This window comes from Pagrus pagrus (assembly GCF_965226575.1).
Source record: "Pagrus pagrus genome assembly, chromosome: 9".
In the NCBI taxonomy this organism is placed as follows: domain Eukaryota; kingdom Metazoa; phylum Chordata; class Actinopteri; order Spariformes; family Sparidae; genus Pagrus; species Pagrus pagrus.
Window position 1 is genome coordinate 2,286,277 of NC_140193.1, and position 19,277 is coordinate 2,305,553.

Sequence of the window (19,277 nt, forward strand, 5' to 3'; positions counted from 1 at the left end):
CAGGGGGAGTGCTGCACCTTTTATTATTTGTGTGCTATATGTGCGTGATGTGATCTTATTACGTCATAATTAGACATTAATGACATCTCCTCGGGTTCGGCTTTTATTCCTCCACCTGCCTTGTTTGTCAGAAGTACATTCGGCTGTGATTCCTCCCCATTCCTGCTCTCCACTAGTCACCGAGCTGAACCAGTTGCCTTTCCCCTTGACTGACAGCACAGCTCCTATTGACTTCCCCGCCGTGGGGACCAATCAGCGGCAGCGGGGGGCGGGGCCTCGCTAAAACCAGCTCCACCAAATATTCCCAGTCGCGCTCCCTTGCAGTTACTCTCCATCCAGGTTTCGGAGCAGCGCTGAGGCATCACCCCTGCGTACTCTGCGGGCGTTTGGGACGGATCTGTGCAGGAGCCGCAGCGCGTTGTTTTCTGGGGACCTCTAGTATGAGAACTTCCATTCCAGCTCCTTTGATTTCTTTCATTCTCATATTTGATCATTTTCTTAATTTTGACCATCCGACCTCATTGCTTCGCCCTTCTCATTTTTCTGCTGCTGTCACCCACAGTTTGTTGCTCACCACCACCACCACCACCTCCACCAGCACCTCCACCACCAGCAGCAGCAGCAGCTCCAGCTGAAAAGGGGAATAATCTCAACCATTCCACCAGCCAGCCATCTCTGTCCGCCTCTGTGCTGCTGCTGCTCTTCTGGATCTTGGCTGCACTGCTGGACTATAACGCAGAGGATTTATATTTGTATTGATTTCCATCTGCCGCCCGGTCCACAGCGGACAACACCACTTTCTTTTTTTCTCTCTGAGGGATGTATTACAGCGCTCTGAAGGGGAGAATATAAACGCACTGCCCGCTGAATGAACTGCTGCCGTGCGCCTTTGGTTTTTGGAGCAGGAGATGCTCCTCTACGTCTGATCTTGGGTTTGTTGTCCGTGCGCATCCCCTCTGGATCGGGATATAAGCTGAAGAGATTGCCGCCGTCAGCCCTTCCTGGAGCGCTTGTCGTCTGATTTGTTTTTTGTGGACACATTTGGCGATTTTGAGAAGGATTGTGCACCCACCCGGAGGCGCGCAGGCTCACCATGGGGGACTCGATGTGGAGATATTATTTCGGAGTTTTGTTTATTGCCTTCAAAGTGGACTTGTGCCGGGCGCTCATCCTGGAGTCCATCTACTGGAACACAACAAATACCAAGTAAGTGGAGCACAAGCCGCGCTGATTATCGGCCCCCGTAGCGCCCTATACGCTCTCCCGTGCGGGGAGACGATTTCATGCCAGACTCCGTTGAAAAATCAGGCAATTTAAGGTTGACTCGCTCGCCGCTCGTGGCTTAAACGCGTAAAATAAAACCAGTCATCATTGTGTAGTTTTCCTGAAACAGCTCTTCATTTCAGCACACATTTACAGGAACAAAGAGCTTTCAGAGTCGCGTGATTTAAAAATTTGAATTTTATCCTCGCTTTTTATTCCCGCAGACATCACACAGTGCTGATCTGCAGGACCCGCGTCTCTAAAGTCAGATATTGTGAAAATAAACGCAGATTAGCGGGTCATGTGTGCGCCGAGTTTCCCCTTAACGATTAATAATAAAAATAAATCCTAATGGATCTCCACCCGCTCTGCAGCTTAACTCGCACATTTTTTGAACAGAGTTTGGTGTTTTATTGGTGCTAAAAGATAAAGACATCATCCAAAATGTCAGAATTTAAAAGAGCCGTGTGTCGCTCTGCTCGTGTCTTCACTGCCCAGCTGATTAATTTGCTGTTTGTCTTCTTGTCGCCGTTGGGGAATATTTACGCGCAGTGGACAGCGAGGCCCCGCTCGGCCGCCCGTGCGTTATGGTGCCACTCAACACACACACACACACGCACACACACAGCTCAACACTTCATATGTTGCATCTGTTATTTGTTGTTTGCGCGCACATTAATGTGGAGTCAGTCAGACATGTGGCTCATTCTGGGTGTCATTTTGTCGGTAACTTTACGCTTCGCCTCCTCGCTCAGTAATAACTTGGACTGTTGTGATTCATATCAGACTGTAACAGGTCCGATCCGGTAAAAATAGCAGAGCTTTGAAGCTGCATCGAGCTCATTACGCGGGGCCTTGCAGATGTGTTTCCACGGGATCAAATATTGGATGATATTTTTACCCTCCGTGATGAAAAATAATGAAGCCTCGTTGTTCTCAACACGACGAGGCGGAGGGCTGCGTGGAGCTGCCGGGACGCTCCGCCGGGGCCCTCTGCTGCTCTGCCGCGGCTCCCAACACTTTGTGTGCAGAGAATTAAATAATGAAGTGAACAATGAGAGGAATTTTTTAGGGCGGATTTTGCTGGAAAACGTGTTGGAGGAGATGAAAACTTAGAATAAAACCGTCGTGCGCCTCCACCCCGCTGCTCTGCACCCGTGCACTGCGTCTGACAGAAGCCTGGATGTCAAATTGAATTCTGAATTCTGAATTTCATCATGTCTCTACAGTTGTGTGTATGTTTTATAGAAGATAGTGAGTTATCTTTGACCACAGTTGGGTGATTATGAGGAAACAGGCCTGTTTGCGTCTCATCCACGCAGCTGATATCGCCTCCAACCTCCCATGTGCCTCCTAAATATTCCAACAGGCCAAGAAAGGCGGTTAAACTCTTTTTTCTGCAAATAAAAAGGTGTCTTTCTCCTCCTCTACACCCCTGGTCTCAGCCCGGCGGGGGGCGCCCCTCTTTGTGGCGCTTTCGTCACGGCCAAACTCCAACTCGCTCAATAATTCAGCTTTTGGCTCCAGCTCAGCCAGAAAGCCCCTCCGTCCCTCTCTTGTCTCCTGTTTTTCCACAGTCAAACACACACAATGGAGACGCTCTGACGGTCTAACAGGTGCCTGTTGTTGCGTGGTGGGGTGCTGAGACTTGTGTTGTGCGTAACCGTGCGCGCTCTCGGGCCTTGTTCGTCTGTTTCAGACAGGATTTTGCTGCGTTGTCTGCGGGACAGAGAGCCGTGATGGTCTGTACGCAGCAGCCTCGGCCTTCCAGCCTCCTGACTGCCGCGGCCATCTGTGTCCCGCCGCGTCTCGATGCTCCTAATGACGCATTAATGTATGTTTGTACCCATTTTGACGATGGATCGGCAGCGAAACAGTGTTTTTAAAGCTTAAAATCGGTCGAGGTAGCACTTTGTATGCATGCGTTGCAGCCCAGATGGTTCTGAGCTGCGATGCAGTGAGTCGTTATGTGTAGGTCAGTGCGTATATGGTGCCATTTGACGACAGAAACACCCCAGAATGTTTTCAGCAGCGACGATTTGCCTGAATGTGATGCTGCAGAGGAGGTTTTATTTTGAAGGACAAAGCAAATATAAGCCCCGTCACTGAGCATACTGCAGCCTGTGTTCTGGGAAAAGCTTCCTCTTCTATAAAGGGCTCACCCAACAAGTTATTTTGCTCTGTCCTGTCCTCACAGAGCCAGAACCTCCATTTTGGAGCTGCAGCCCTCTTAAATTAGTGTGTCATTTCACTTGGCGCGTCACTTTTGATTTAAAGAAAAAAAAAAACAAGGGATAAAGTGCGTCCAGCCTCGCAGCGAGCACAGGCCGCAGGCTGCCACGGATGCGGCGGGCATTCCGCAGAATTAGCGGGTGCATGTGCGCATTCTTTACCTCCTGTCTGGGTTGAAGAGTTCAGAGGTAAAAGGCCACGGAGTGATATCATTGTGTGAGTGGAGCCTCTTTTCTCTTTAGGCAAACACCCTCATTGTGAGCAGGACAATCACTGTGGGTCTGTGGTTCAAGTTCTGCGGCTGGAAACAACTCAAATCTGTCTTTAATCGATTAATTGGTTGAAATGTCCAAACTTTAGGAGCTTCAGGATGGAAAATGTGCCACTGAGGTTTTTTTCCACACAGCTCCCGTCCTGATAAATAACTTCCCTGTGAGCGTCGGCTGAATAAACTTTTTATTATCCGCCTTTTCACAGCTTGTTGGAAGTCCTCATGCCAGTGTGTCAGTTATTCCTCCTCGGTTACAGAGGAGCCCAAAGCGTGAATATCTTTATTCAGCAGGTCAGCAATATGCTCCACAGCCCGAGTTGTCCCTGCCTCTGCGTCTCGCTTTGAGTTTGTGTTAGTCCTCCTCTTTGACTATTCAAGGGAAGGATGAATGTTAGAAATGTGAAGGCTGCGGGCCAGTCTAATGCCTTTGTGTGTGTGTAGGCCGGGGGAGAGCATAAAGAAACAGCTAGCCTCTCTCTCTCTCTCTCTCTCTCTGTCGCTCGCTCTATGCTGAGTGTGTGTGTGTGTGTGTGTGTGTGTGCACCTATCAGAAGAAATCCCTCCACAAAGATCACGGCTGTGTCGATTAAACCTCATTGTTGTTTGCGCTCTACTACTTTACTGCCCTTATGCACGAAACCACCGAAGAAGAAAAAAAAAAACAAGAGTGTGACCCCACCACCACACACACACACACACACACACACACACATCACACACACACATCACACACACCTCCTTCTTCTGGTAATCCATTTTGTAGTTGGGAGGGAGAAACAAAAGCGAGGCCTGCTTTACATGGTTTATGTAAAAGGAGCGCTCCCTCTCCTCCAATGCAGTTCATTAAGAGATTACATAGAAGCCCAAAGACCCTTTGTGACCGGGCAGTGACGGGGGCACCTCTGTGGGTCCTTTTGTGAATGCAGGGGGGGGTTAGAGAGAGAAGAGGAGGAGGAGGAGGAGGAGGAGGGCTTAGAGATGCAGGTCCATCATGAATGACTGACGAGGCCTTGTGCTGAATGTCGTAACGATGCCCTCCCTCTTCCTCCGACCCGTCCCTCCTTCCAAAAACCCCCGCGGAGCCTCTAATTTTGCCCTTTTTTTCCTCTCCTCTGGAGCTCAGAGAGAAAAAGATCAGTTGTTTTAATTTAGCTACATCGACTGGCGGCGAGGGCGAGAGAGGAGAGGGGGAAAAGTGGAAGGAGAGAAAGTGAAACGCCGCCGTGTTCGACAGCGAGCTCACACCGGCGGGGTGATGGAGGGTTGACGTGGCCGTTTTTTCTTTAATGATTAGAAAAGTTGATGATTTAAGATTGTGGAATAAAAAGGGAACAAGGAGGGAAAAGAATGGGAGGAAAAAAGTGAGACAGAGAGGGAGAGAAGAAGAAAGAGTCGGGGCCCCAAGGGGCAACGAGGGTAATTATGTCTAGGCCCGCTCAGATCCCATAGGCCTGGATTACTGGATGAAAGGTAGGGCCGAGGGCTCGGAGAGCAGACTCAAGCAGAGCGAGGCTGAGGGGGGATTGGGTGACGGCGGACGTGGAGACCTCTGTCCCCTCGGCCGACAGAGGGCGAAAGCCGGGGTCGCCGCGAAGAATCGCGGCCGGCTTAACCCTCACCGTGCCACGGCTTGGCCTCTTTGTCTGCCGCCTTTAATGAATCCTCACATTGCAGCTGGGATTCAGAGTCAAACAGTTGCTCTCGATCTGCAGTAAATATTCGGCCTCCTCTCGCTCCACTTTGTTTTCTCATAACTTCAGGGCCACAGGAAGGAGGACGCAGGGGAGGATTAGGGCCGAGGCCGGGGCGGCCACCGCGGCTCGTGTTTTGTCACTCACAAATCCAACAATCCAGCGGTTTTAGATAGAGAGAGAGGAATGAAGGGGTGAGAGGGAGACGTGCACTGACGGGAGGATGCAGGGAAAACACAGAGAGAAGGCAGGAGGCTTCAGACACATGTGAGCTGTTGTTTTACTGGCGACAGATGCGGCGGTCATAACCTCTCAGGAAGTAGGTCTGCACCTCCTCCTCCCTTTTTCCTTTTGCTCCTTTTGCCCCAAACGTTTCCTTTCTCCTCCCCACACACACACACACACACACACACACACACACACACACACACACTAAAAGAGACACCAAACCTAAAGGTGAAGACAGTGTTGAGAAGACAAAGTAGAGAAGCAGCTGTCTCGCCCACATGTCCGCCTGAACCAGCGGAGTTCGTCACGTACGTGGAAGAAACACTTCATTTCACTTTCTCTCTTCGTAGGAAATCTTCTCGCAGCTTCACATTTCACTAAAAACAGATAAAAACTGCTATTTTTCGTCATCAAACAGCAGAGACGAGCGCTGAAGAGCAATCACAGGCAGAATTATTTTTCCAAGAAAAGCAGCGAGAGCTTTCGAAAATTGCGGCCGTCTGATTTCAACATACAATTATGAAAAACTTCTCCGTCTTATAAAAGCTTTTATTCTGTAATCTAACTTCAGACAGACGAGGAGCTCGTGAGGAGTCCAGACACCTGCGTCTGTCCTCACCTTCACAGCAAATGTCACAGATGAGTGGTCCGAGGCTCGGCCCGGTTTTTGGGTCTAGTTTGTTGTGGAGGGGTTGTAGAGGAACAAACAGCGATGAGAGGAGGGAGAAGAGGAGCGCTGCCGTCCGTCTGTCTGTCTCTCATCACCTCCTCCTCTCGTGGACGAGTGTCGGCCTCATTGTGAGGAAGGACAAATGTTGCGTGACATGACAGAAAACTGTCGACAACAGAAGAGTCGAGCCGCAGCTGACGCCGAGTCTCATTATTTCCTCAGGCAGCTGATTCATTGTCGAGTCTGCATCAAAGTTAAAGGAGCGTTATGTAGTTCTGTAAAGGAAATTCAACCTCAGAGAGTTAATGTTAATTGTTAAAGTAAAAAATACGTATTTATTTCCTTAACTGAATAAAACAGTCATGAAAACAATCATCTCCAAAATCTTTATCCCAAAACTACAAAGTGCACCTTTAAATGTCCAAAAACAAAAAAATACTCAATTTAAAATCATATAAACGAGAGCAAAACAACAAATCCTCACATTCGAGAAGCTGAAACCAGCAAATGTTTTCGATTAATCGTTTATTAAACTTCAATTAATCGATTAATCGATGCAACAATGAACCTGACATGAAGTCTTGAAGCGTTCCTGCTCAGCTCTTCACACTGCTGGAGTTTCCTCAGTCATAAAGTCACATGATTGTTTTTATCTTTAACTTCTCGTGTGTTCGGCACGTCTGCTGTTTCCTTTACGTGGACGTGAAGAGAAAACTCAGCGTGCTTCAGATAATTACTCACAGCTGCAGCTGCTGATTCACGTCAGGTCGAGTACGTACAGCAGATATTTCACTTTAAGTGCTTTCTCAAACAAAATCATTATTTTTTTAATGTTAATGTTAGTTTTTAAAAACCTGGACCGCGTCAGAAGAAGTGAGACGTCGTTTTCTTTATGATTTCTCACATTTGTGTCGTCAGCCGTGAGTTATCTTTACGACCTTTGTCAGTTTATATGTTACATATTTTATATTCCTGTAACTTCAGGAGCAGTTAGAGTTCACCATGAAGGATCTTCACGGTTATTTTCTCATTTAATCGATTAGTTGTTTGGTCTCAAAACAGAATATATTCACATTAACCAGCTGGAATCAGAGAAGTTTGTTTTGTTTCTCACAGAAACCGATTAATCGATGATGAAACAGTCGATGATTCACAGATCGTCTTCTTCTTCATTCCTCCACAGTCGGTCACGTCTTGGTTTAACAGCCTTCATTGCTCCACACGTGAGAAAACGCTCTCAGGAATATTTATAGTGTGTCTGAAGAGGAGGGTTTTCAGTTTGCTGTGAAGCAGGAGGGGGGTGAAGGGCCAAGTGTGCCTTAGAGCAGGGTGGGGGGCCCCTGTGGAGGGCCGGGGGTCAAATTCATTTACAATCATGAGATGGCGGGGGCGAGCTCGTATTTGTTTTCCGCCCCTCCCTCCTTCATTCATCCCTCTATCTGTGCAGCAGCTGAGTCGGGGGCTCCTCGGGCTCCTCGGGCTCTTCGGGCTCTCCGGGCCGGGCCTGGTGACCTCCTGTACCTGGTGTTCTGTTGTAATGGCCGGGTGTCCGCTGTCTGTCGCTCCGGAGGGATGAATGAATGAATGAATGAGCGTCCAGCTTGTCTTCTCCGTCTTCGTCTCCTTCTATTGTGTTTTTAATCCACAGCAGCTCGTATTCGGCCTCCAATCAGCCTCGTTGGCAGCTGATCTCTAAAAACACACGTTTCTTCTTCTTTGTCAGTATTAAACACGTTCATTATGTCGCACTTTGCTGTAAATCAGCTGGTTAACACACCGGAGTGTCTCAGAGAGGACGGTGTGTGTTCGTCCTGTTGTTTGCCCCTGGCTGAGGCAGATCTGTGTGTGGAAGAACAGGAAGCAGCATTATGACAGTCATCAGTGTGTGTGTGTGTGTGTGTGTGTGTGTGTGTGTGTGTGTGTGTGTGTGTGTGTGATGTTATCTCTTCATATCTCCTGCTAGCTGCCCACTCCCTGCACTGATAGCATTCATGCTAGCAGGGCTGGAGCTGTGACGCCCTGTTTGATAGCTTTGTCAGGATAAAGTGCTGATTGAGTTCGTCATCGATGTTCAAACATGTGTGCAGCAGGATTTCTTCGTCTGTCACACGTGAGGATATGACAGGAGCTATTTAGACACGTGGAAATGTTTAATGAGCTTTCTGTTCAAAGAAGAGAAGAGAATAATTGATATCCGTCTCGTGTGTGCGAGTCAAATTTGCAGCTATATTCAGGGTGTGTTCGCTCTAACAGACAGGCAGCAGTGAAGTGCTGCAGGCCGACACTTAAGCTGTTAATCCACGTTGTTTCGTATTTGTTTAACCTGAACACAAGTAGAAATGTAGAAACAGCTGTTGGAGCTGAATCAGTCAAAAAGAGTCAAGTTCTCATTGTCAGTTTGTTGAATGTGGATATTTTCTCTAAACTGAATAATCTTTGTGTCGTGGACAAAACGAGACATTTGAGGACGTCACGTCGGAGCTTTGGGAAACACTGACCGACATTTTTCAACATTTTCTGACATTTTATAGACAATCGACTGAAAATAATCAGAAGCAGCAGCTGCAGAGTCCGATCAGCTGCTTCTGTGGCTCTTTATCTTCAAAGTGCTCGTTCAAAAAGACGTTTCTGCTCGATAAATAACTTCAATTATTAATAAATGATCGATTCATTTCTGATAATCGACTAATTGTTTTGGGACTAGTTGGTTCCTTTTTATCCTTTTGTGCTCTTTTCCCTCAGAAACCTGCAGCCGACCACACATGAAGAGTTTAAACTGTGAACACAAACGTCTCTCAGGCCACACGGAGCTTGTTTCTTACAAACGACTGATCGATTAATCGAGAAAATATTCCTTGACATTGGCAGTAATCGTTAGCTTTAGCGTGTGAAGTTCAGCTCGTAGCCGCCTCGGATCGATTCATTTATACGTTTGTGATCGTTGTTGAGTAACAAACAAGATGCAACACGACGTTTTTTCAGGTTCAGGCAGATTTTTTAAACTCCTGACTGGCTGTTTCCTCATGACTCATGTCTTTTATGCTAACCAGGCTAAACCTGTCCTGACGTTAGCTTCACACCTGGAGGATCACCGTTACAGTCGTCGACTCTGATTCAGAGCCGAGGAGTCGAGTCTGCAGGACGGATCAGCTGCTGTGTCGTCAGACTTAGATTCCTCTTTAGATAAATAATGACCACCACACACACACACACACACACACACACACACACACACACACACACACACACAATGATGTGTATGCACACATACGCAGATTTAAAATAAGCGCATGCATGCTTTCACTCCTGTATAAACACACATGCCTATTTGCACGCATGAATGGATGCTTCCAACCATGCTCACACACACACACACACACACACACACACACACACACACACTGAAGGTTAATGCATACACAGTGTTTGTGTAGAGAGGCCCCCCCCCCCCCCGGCCTTTTCTATGGACCCTTCCTCTCTCTCTCTCTCTCGCTCGCTCGATCTCCCTGCTCTACTTCCCCCCTCTCATCCCCCCCCTCCACACACACACACACACACACACACACATACGTGCACACACACTCATGCACGATAAGATGAGGCCAGATGGCGCTGCAATGCATAGACATACATCCGCCTTTCCTGTCTCCGTCTCCGCGTGTCCGTCACTGGACACACTGTACCACCGCTGAGTGTGTCTCCAGGGGGCAGAAAGAAATACTCGCTCGGCCTAGTTAGTCGCCACCGCGTGTGCATGTGTGTGTGTTTGTGTGTGTGTGTGTGTGTGTGCGTGTGCATCAGTATGCTCGCTTATGCACGTGCTCAGTGCCGGAAGCAAAGGAGATGATGATGCACGCTGCTGGAGAGGGAAGAAGAAATAATGTATGTGTCTGTACGTTTGAGAGACGAAGTGTGAGTGACAGAGAAGAAGAAGAAGAAGAAGAAGACGCAGAAGACGAGGGAGGGTTTCTCTTTCTGTGAGAGCTGCCAGCCTCCATGTTTATATATATAAAACTGATTATGCGTTGAATTTCTTTCCCCACCGCTATTTCATTTAGAGCTCTTTGTTAATTATGAATCGACTGTGCCTTGCCACCGGTCCCCTGTGTGAAGGCTCCCCTGCCGCCCTGCGGTGGCTGTCTTTGTAGTCAGGAAAAAAAAAAAACCCACAGTCAAAGCTTGACGCTGGAGTTCAGCTCAGCAGAGTGTGTGTGGTGTTTCAGTCTCAGTGCTTTGGTAACGAGACGATCACAGGCTCGTCTGTACTGTCCTCCAGGAGGAGAGGTCAGAGGTCACGTGGAGACACCGGACCTGAAGACATTTGTGTTTATGACACTGACAAGTGATGCAGGATCAGAGGAGACAGAGGAGGAGACTAGTGATCAGTCGACTAACTGAAGTTCACCGACAGTTTTGATCATTTTGGCTGTTAATCAAGAAAAACTGTAAATCAGTTTCCTGCTTTTCTCTCATTTATGAATCTGTTAATGTCTTTTTGGACTCTCGGTCAGACAAAACAGGCAGCTTGAAAGTTTACTCAGTTAATTGTTTGGTTTGTGATAAAGCTGCGATTATTAATCGATTAATCGACGACTATCTTTATAATCAATTAGTTATTTCAGGAAGTCAGAGGTCTCTGATGTCAGCTTGTACATTACACACAGGAAACTGAATATTTTCTGGGTTGTGGACAAAACGAGACATTCGAGGACATTTTATTGATTAAGCAACTTATTATTCGAGAAATTGATCAACAGATTAATCGCCAATGAAAATAATCATTAGTTAGCTCTTGCATGGTAACTTTAACTCATAACGGCACTAAATCTCCAGATTTATTCATTTCTATATTTGTGTACAGGTGAACAAACAAGACACAACATGTTTTATAGACCGACTAATCTATTAATTGAGAAAAATGATCATTAGTTGCTGCCCTGGACTGTAAAATGAGGTGAAAACAGTGGTGAAAAATACTGAAAGTCCAAGATGATGTCATCAAATGTCTTTTTCGTTTTGTTTGACCAGCTGTCCAAAAAAATATTTAGTTAAAAGAAAAGCAGCAGATCCTCACAGCTGACAGGTGGAACCAGGTGATATTTGGTATTTTTACTATTGTCTGTTAGTCGACTAATCGCTCGATCGGCTTCTTGTTTCCGCTCCAGTTCACGTCTGAAGAGACATATTTCTTTCATCCTTCACACACGATCAACATGTTGAAGCTAATCGGTCCCACTAGATCTTCATTAGTCTGTCGATGCGTTCCCGTCTTATTTACTTACTTTCACAGCGTGCCATGAAAAAGCCTCCTGGGCCTCAACGGTTAACATTTCAAATTGTATTCAGGCGTGGGGCAAATTCATTTAGCAGATAAATACAAGGTTTCACCTCCAACTGCAGCGCCTACTGCGAGTGTGTGTGTGTGTGTGTGTGTGTGTGTGTGCAGTCACAGTACTGCTGCAGGGCCTCTCAGTACTTGGAGACTAAATGGCAACATTATTTTACTTTTGGGAGGATTTTAGGGGGATTCAGCTTCACTCCCAGTCAAACTGCTGCAGGCTGCTCTGTGGATGTGTGAGCGTCTCTAATGTTTCTCCTGTTGTTGTGATTTTGCTCCACCAAGCGAGGTTTTCATTGTTTTTTAAACATTTTTTAAATTTTCTCTGTTATGTATGCCGTCGCCGGGCTGTCGTTTCCCCATCGCATCCGGGGAAAAGTGCGCCGCCTTCTCCTCGTTTATCCGGTTAATTATTCTTTCCTTCCCGTCGCTGCGACGATGCTGAAGAAAAAAGCTCTGTGATTTCATCTTCAGATATGGGGGTCACTTTGTACCCAACACACACACACACACACACAATCCGCCATTATCCTCCATCATCTAAAATTAATGGACACAATCAGTAATTACCACATCAATAATTAACTGACTTCTCCCTTTTTTTGGGGGAGATACGAAGAGGCTCGATGGCAAACACTCAGTCTGAAATGCATAATGAATGACTCCTCATCAGTTTTTCTGCAGCTGACTAATATCCATCTCTTCTTCCTCTCTCCTGTGTCTCCTTCCTCCAGATTCGTGCCCGGCCAAGGCGTGGTATTGTACCCCCAGATCGGGGATAAGTTGGACATTGTGTGCCCCCGCGTGGACGGCGGGGTGTCCGATGGCGTGGAGTATTACAAGGTGTACATGGTGCCCAGGGAGCAGCTGGAGAGCTGCACCATCACCAAGGCCGACACGCCGCTCCTCAACTGTGTCAAGCCCGACCAGGACGTCAAGTTCACCCTCAAGTTTCAGGAGTTCAGCCCGAATCTGTGGGGCCTGGAGTTCTTCAGGGGGAGAGACTACTACATCATCTGTAAGTACACGGCGCTCGCCGATGGGATCGTAAATTAAGCATTGCACGGTTTTAAACAGCTGTAAACAGTTCGGCGAGGTTTGAGAAAGCAGCTGGTGGTGACATAACTCAGATTTCTGGGTGAGGTTTATTGTGTGGTCGTGAATTTTTCTTATTCAGAAACTGCCTGAACGGAGACGATGGATTGCTCCTCTGAGATTAGACTCCATTTTGTTCGGTTCGTACACCTTCACTAGATGTTACAGATGGATGTTCTGCAACCCGAGCACCAGTTAGATTTAGGTATGAAACACAACCAGTTGGTCAGGGTTTGGAAAATATCAGGTTATGGATTAAAAAAAACAGTTTTGGTCGCCACAAACACGGCTGCAGATGGCTCAGCTTCCCACCGAAAATATCTGTTTGATTTTGCCACAGACCCAGAAGAAGTCGAGTTTCTATCCAGTAGTTTCTTGCCTACAGTTGTTGAACACAGTCCTGATCTGCAGTCACTGGCTTGGCATCCTTTTCACCTGTAACTCCACCATCACCTCCACCTCCTGACATTGAAGTTAGCTGTGACAAACATATGAACATCTCAGTCGAGGGTAAAGTCGACGGCGCTTCGTTGTCAAATAACTCTGAGCGTTCCTTGAACATCACAGATCGAGGCACGCATCTAAATGTGGACTTCTCCCCGGGGATCCTACAGAAAGACGCACATGAGTAAACATTTTAGGTCCGTTTGAAGTTGTGCTAAAAGTCCATTCAAAGGAGTTTTTCCCCTGTGGGATCTGCTTCTTGTATAAATGAAGCCTGCAGCCAGAAATGAGACGATGAGGAGCTTGAAGTCGAACCGTTCGAAGTTGTAGAAAAAAGTTTGCTCGGAGCGGTTCTGATGTTTAAAGACCTCTGAAACCCGTTCATCCGACACCAGGACAAGCTACTTCTATTAAAGCGTATGAAGCCGTCCTCGTCTGAGGCCGTGTACTGTTCACAGCTCAGGAATGACTCAGCACCCAGCCTCGCGGTGCAGGTGTGGCCACTCCGCTTTGCTGATTGCCTGTGATGTACCAACGCCATCCTGGGAGGAAGTTCTGATGGGGTTTAGTGACGGCCCCCTGGTTTGAAACATGGGAGGTGGACTGAACCATCTGTGTGGCGCTGATGGGGGGTGCGCTGCAGATAGGACCATCTGTGAGGCTCTGCCACCGCCATCTGTGAGCTGTCACAGCAGTGGAGGGCCATATTTCTGACTGAGTCGAAGAGAAGGGGAAGAAAGGAGACGGGCTGGAAACACAGCTTCTCATCCAAACGCTCGAAGATGGTGGAGGAAGTCGAATGTTTGCAAAAAGCAAATATTCGAGGTAACGACGTGCTGTTCTGTGTTTAAATCCCACATTGAACCGCCTGCAGTCGGCGACGACTCCAGCGAATTAAAATTTACCTCTGAGCTCTGCAGCACTCCGACGTCCTGCAGAGAGATCTGTCAAGCAGCTGTTTCAGGAAAAAAAAAAAACAGGTTCACCGGCACAATATGTTCATTCAGTCCTGCTTAAGTTGGTTTAAACCTCCGAACAGGCACCGGTGGCTGCTCTGTCACTAATGTGTCATAGCTGCAGGATATTTGCATGGCGGGGCACGTCGTGCTGAGTTACAGTCGAACAGGTCCTCCGTGGACTCGCAGGTTGAAATATGTTGCAGGTTAAAACAATGACTCACACGAGGACACTACAGTTTGTAGGCAAATAACGTGTAGACTTACCCACAATACACCTGAACCAACACACCATCAGATGTGGTTTGTGTGAACACTACAAAGGCTTCTGGCTGAAGAGACGCAGACACCATCAGCCTCCCCTCGCCTCCTCCACCCAAACGCTGCAGTTAATTATTGATGAGCCGATGCTGGTGTTTACTTTCCCCCCCGCTTCTCCCTGTGCTCCTGCAGATGAATGTGGTGGAGCAGAATCAGAGGAGAAGACCGCGTTAAGTTCAGGTTAATGAAGGGATAAGAAAAGAGTCAGGAAGATGCATGTGTGTGAAGGAAAACACGCTGATCATGCAAACGTGCAGCTTCTCTGTGCACACATACAACATCTGATATATATTCCTCTTCATCTCGACCTGAGCAGACCAGAATATTCGCGCTCCCCCGTCCTCGCGCTCTTCATCAGCCTGCAGAGTCGACAAGAGTGGTGGGAAAGTTCAGTCCCTAACTTTAAAAAAGAGAGGTTGGAAAATCCAATTTTGCAGTTCTTGCAAATTCCTTTTTCCACCATCACCCTCCTCCTCCTCCTCCTCCTCCTCCTCCTCCTCCTCGTCCTCCTCTCGGCTGCCGCCACCCCGCCTCCCTTTCCCAGCTACAGAAAATGCTAATGTGTAGCCTAAAGAGGGGAGAGAGGGAGCTGTTTCTCCACCGGAGTGTGTCTCGTTTTGCTGTTAATTGCCTCTTCTTGGCTAGCTCCGGCCCCCGAGTTCTGCAGCTTTAACAGCCCACTGCAGTTGCATTGTGGCGCCGTGTTGTGTACTTAGTGTCGTTCTCTTCTTTTTTTATTTCCAATCGGCCGCTTGGAGAAGCTCCAGACCTGGCATGGGTAAACACCGAGAGGGGAGCACAAACAAACACCAAAACAAGAGAGACACACTGAGAGGAATGTGCAGAGGTGTGCGTGGGTGGAGACGTGGATGTTTTATACCTCGCAGTGTTGCAGCGAGCCGACGTGAGGAGCCTCGCTCGTAGGCGTAGCTGTATGGGAATTAATGGATAGGTTGCATTTACACTCGGGGCTCGCCGTGCCCTTAAACCTGAAAGCATCTCCATCTTGTTCGAGTGTGTGTGTGTGTGTGTGTTCGCTTGTGTGTGTGTGTGTGAGTGTGTCCGCCCCCCGCCTCTCCTCTCCTTCCCCTCCAGCAGCGCTGTCCAAGATCCGTCGGAGTGTGACACCGCCTCAGAAAGTTCACCGTGAGGATTTCATTAGTCTTTTGGAGTGAGCACTCGATACGTAATTAATTAACCAGCGTTTAATCCTCCATTTCTTCTCACAATTGCCAAGGCCCCCACATCAATGCTACGGATCTCAACCAATTGGATTAGCACTGCCTTGTGTTGAGTATTGTGCCAAGGCTAGACCTAGATTAGATGGGTTTCTGCTCGACGCCCCCTCCCGACTCTGAAACCACCTCTATAGATTGAAGCCACTGTGACGTCGGGCCTCGTCCTGTACGGGCCGGTCAGATCTGTTCCCTCTGCACCACTGGAAAAAAAAAGGATATGTGTGTAAAGCTTTGCATGTGTAGAAGAGGCTGCTTTATATATCTGCAGATTTTTTTCCGCGTATCCGTGCACGTGTGTGTGTGTGTGTGTGTGTGTGTCAAAGTGGCCGCGCACAATGCTGCTCCAGTTGCAAGCAGATGAGTCTGATGTGATTGTTTGCGGCAGCATGGCCTGCAGCCGAGAAACCAAGTGAGCTAGATGATTACATGAGCTAAAGAGGGAGAGAGAGATGAATGAGGAGGGAAAGGGGGCAGAGCGAGTGACGAAAGCGAAAGAGAGCTAACGAGGGGAGGGCGAGGTAAAAGGAAAGAGGAGCTAAAGAGAGGAGGAGGAGGAGGAGGAGGAGGGTGGAGAGAGGCTAAAGAGGAATGAGGGCACAGAGAGAGAGAGATGAGCTAAAGAGGGCAGAAGAAGGACACGACTGAATTTACAGTCGCAGCAGACGAGCACGAGGAAATTTCATCAAGACTTTAATCACCTTTCTGCTTCAGTCACAACAGAAAACAGTCCCGTTATCTTCTGCTCCGGTGATTGTCGTGTGGCGCCGACGTGGAAAACTCCTCGTCTAATGTGATGTGAATTTAAAATGTGCTTTCAGGTGTTTGATTGAACCATCCGCTCCTTATGAAGCTCCACAGATCAGGGATTTCTGGAGGCTAAAACCAATTTTAGGGCATAAAAACAAGATGGTAACGATTCTGCAGAATATGCAGCATTTGAATTTTTTGCAATAAACTCAATGAAGTCATAGAGTTTATTGTCCAAAATGAAAGAAACAGAAAACATCACTGGGAATACAACAACTATAAATCAGCCCAAACATTGATTTCTGCATTATGTTCTGTAAAAACTAAAGAAAAACAAGTTTTCTGCAAAATCTCGTCGTGTTGTCGCTCTGCACTCACTCTTACATGTCCAGGTTCATGCTGATGGATCGTCGGTGGCCTCATTATTATCACATTAAAATGAAAACGCCCGTCAGGATTAGTAATAATAGTGAATGCAGCTGTGTGTCTGCGTGGGAAATTGTAAAACCAGTGGATTTTCTGCACCTCCTCTCAGTCAAACTGAGCGTTTTTGCACCAAAAATGATAATTAAAGCACTTATCACTGCTGCTGTAATTGAGTGTTAATCATGAAACTTTAATTTAAGTGGATTTAATTAATGGGTTTTTTGATGAGGAGTGGGTACGTGGTGGTGACCCGGCCTTGATTCTGAGGGGTCACCCGAAACGCAAAGGCGCCACCTGTCACGGGCGATTAGGGCGGCCGGTGCTGACGGGTATTAACCAGCCTGTAACCTCTCCGCTGCGCTGATGGCTTCACGCTCCACAGCAACCAGACGGACGGCAATTACGCTCAGCGTTTCGCTCATAGCTGCTTTTGTCTTCTTCTTCTACTGTCTTTTCTGGGACACATCCATCCGTTCAGTCCCTCATTTCTCTCTGTATAGTTTCCGTCCCGTCCTATGCGTCTTCCTGAGTTGCCCCTTCGGTCGCTGCCATGCTCTGTTCCACTATTTATGAGCGGCCCTTCATTGTGTTTCATTGTGTATTAATTATACCCGCAGATTTTTTTTGGCAAACGTAACGAAGCAGCTTTCAAAGAGGAGTTTTTAGAGCTTAGCAAGACTTTTCATGCTCGACCACAGACACTTCACTTCTGTGACTCTGAGAAGTAATTTGTACAAATGATCACATCTTAAATGTGAGACAATCAGAAGTGAAACATCTCACAGCTCACGAGAAGCTTCATCAAAACTACAAGAACTACGTTACGTTAGCTGAACTCCATGTGCTAGCACAGGTATCTCTACTGTTGGATGTTTTCTTGCTATTTGTTGGATTCATTAGGACAAAGCAGGAAATTAAAAAAATACAAATTTCAAGAATGCTACCGTTAACACTGCTTGAATGATACCTTAGCTCAATGACCACATGCTAATCTAAAACTAGCTCTACATGCTAGCACAGATATTTGTACTTCTGGATCTTTTCTTGCTATTTGCTGGTTGCAGGAAGAAAACAGGATAAGAGATATGAGTTCATCAGAAGTTGCAAGATGCTTTTATCAGCGAACACCACACGAATGTTACGTTATCTACACTAGGACATCTTAAACCAGCTCTGCGTGTTAGCGCAGGCATCCGGAGTATTGCAGGTTTTTTACATTAGGAGAAGAAGCAGGAAGTGGAGATAAGAGCTCAGTGTTTATCTGGATTGCAGCTCACAATTGACTGTCTCGTTAAACACAGGGTGATTTTCCACTCGCCTGATTTGATAAACAGGAGAAAATTAAGTTAAGGAGGTTAAATTGAGTTAAGGAGGGTAAATTAAGTTAGAGGTGGAGGGGCTGGGGGCGACTGGGGGTGTGTTTACGAGGCGGGGCGGGGGGTGGGGGGGTGTAGCGGGTTGGAGCGGCGCATGCTCGTTGCGTGCTAGTGCTAATTTTTACAGGTGGCTGTGAAACACACAGACACTCAGAGTGAGGACACGTCTTTGATACGCCATTTGTTCGAGCGTACATGTGACGTGTGCGTGTTGGAAGGTGTGTGTGTGTGTGTGTGTGTGTGTGTGTGTGTGTGTGCGCTGGGACATTTTTAACGGGCCCACTCAAGCTGTCACTTTGGTCTCGAGCGGTACTTTGTCACAGCCGGTGAGTGATTTTTCCTGATGGCCTTTTTTCCCCTGTTGCTGAGCCTGTTTTTGCGTTACGAGGCCCGGCCCGTTTCTGTCCCAGCCCTCCGTCCTCAAACCACCAGCGAGAAAATAAGACTGTAATTCGCCGTCGAGATAGAGCGAATGAATGTTGAAGGAAAAATCAGACGTAGCTTTTCTTTTTTTCGTGTCCTTTTCCCTTCTTGTCTCTCTCTGCAGAAGGTCACACACGAACTGAAGCAGTGGTTAATCTTCCTCTCTAGTTTTTTCTCCTTTTCCTCCTCCATCCTCTCCTTCCTGTCTTATCTGTGTGCTGTAATGCCAAGCGGTGCTTGGTGACTAAATCCATTTGTGAGGGTCTTGTAGGAACCAGGTCTATCTCACCACCCCCCCAAGCATTAAGGATTAGCTGGTTAACTTTAGCCAGCTAGTCTGTCAGGCAGTCCAGCCTGGGCCTCGTCTGGCCGGGGCCGAGCGGGGCCAAGTCATTCAGCCAGCCTCAGCCGATTCAACAATCACATTCTGTTTAAATCCAAGTCAGGCTTGCCTGGACTGCAGCCTTGGCATAGTGAGTGTGTGTGTTTTACTCCCGCATTTAAAGGGGAAGAAGAATTTAAAGTTTAAAATGCCTCCAGATTAAAAAGGATCTTTTT

The 19,277-nt window shown here is 47.4% G+C and overlaps 1 protein-coding gene across 1 annotated transcript in view; it reads left to right on the forward strand.

The window, feature by feature from the left end:
* Positions 1 to 309: 309 nt before the first annotated feature.
* The window catches only part of efnb2a (ephrin-B2a), a 29,410-nt gene continuing 10,442 nt past the window's right edge, over positions 310 to 19,277 (forward strand). Inside the window, exons 1-3 of the mRNA XM_084361787.1 lie at positions 310 to 438; positions 563 to 1,206; positions 12,428 to 12,711. Of these exons, the coding sequence (XP_084217913.1) occupies positions 1,094 to 1,206; positions 12,428 to 12,711 (397 nt within the window). The 5' untranslated portion in view covers positions 310 to 438; positions 563 to 1,093. The remainder of the gene's footprint in view (positions 439 to 562; positions 1,207 to 12,427; positions 12,712 to 19,277) is intronic.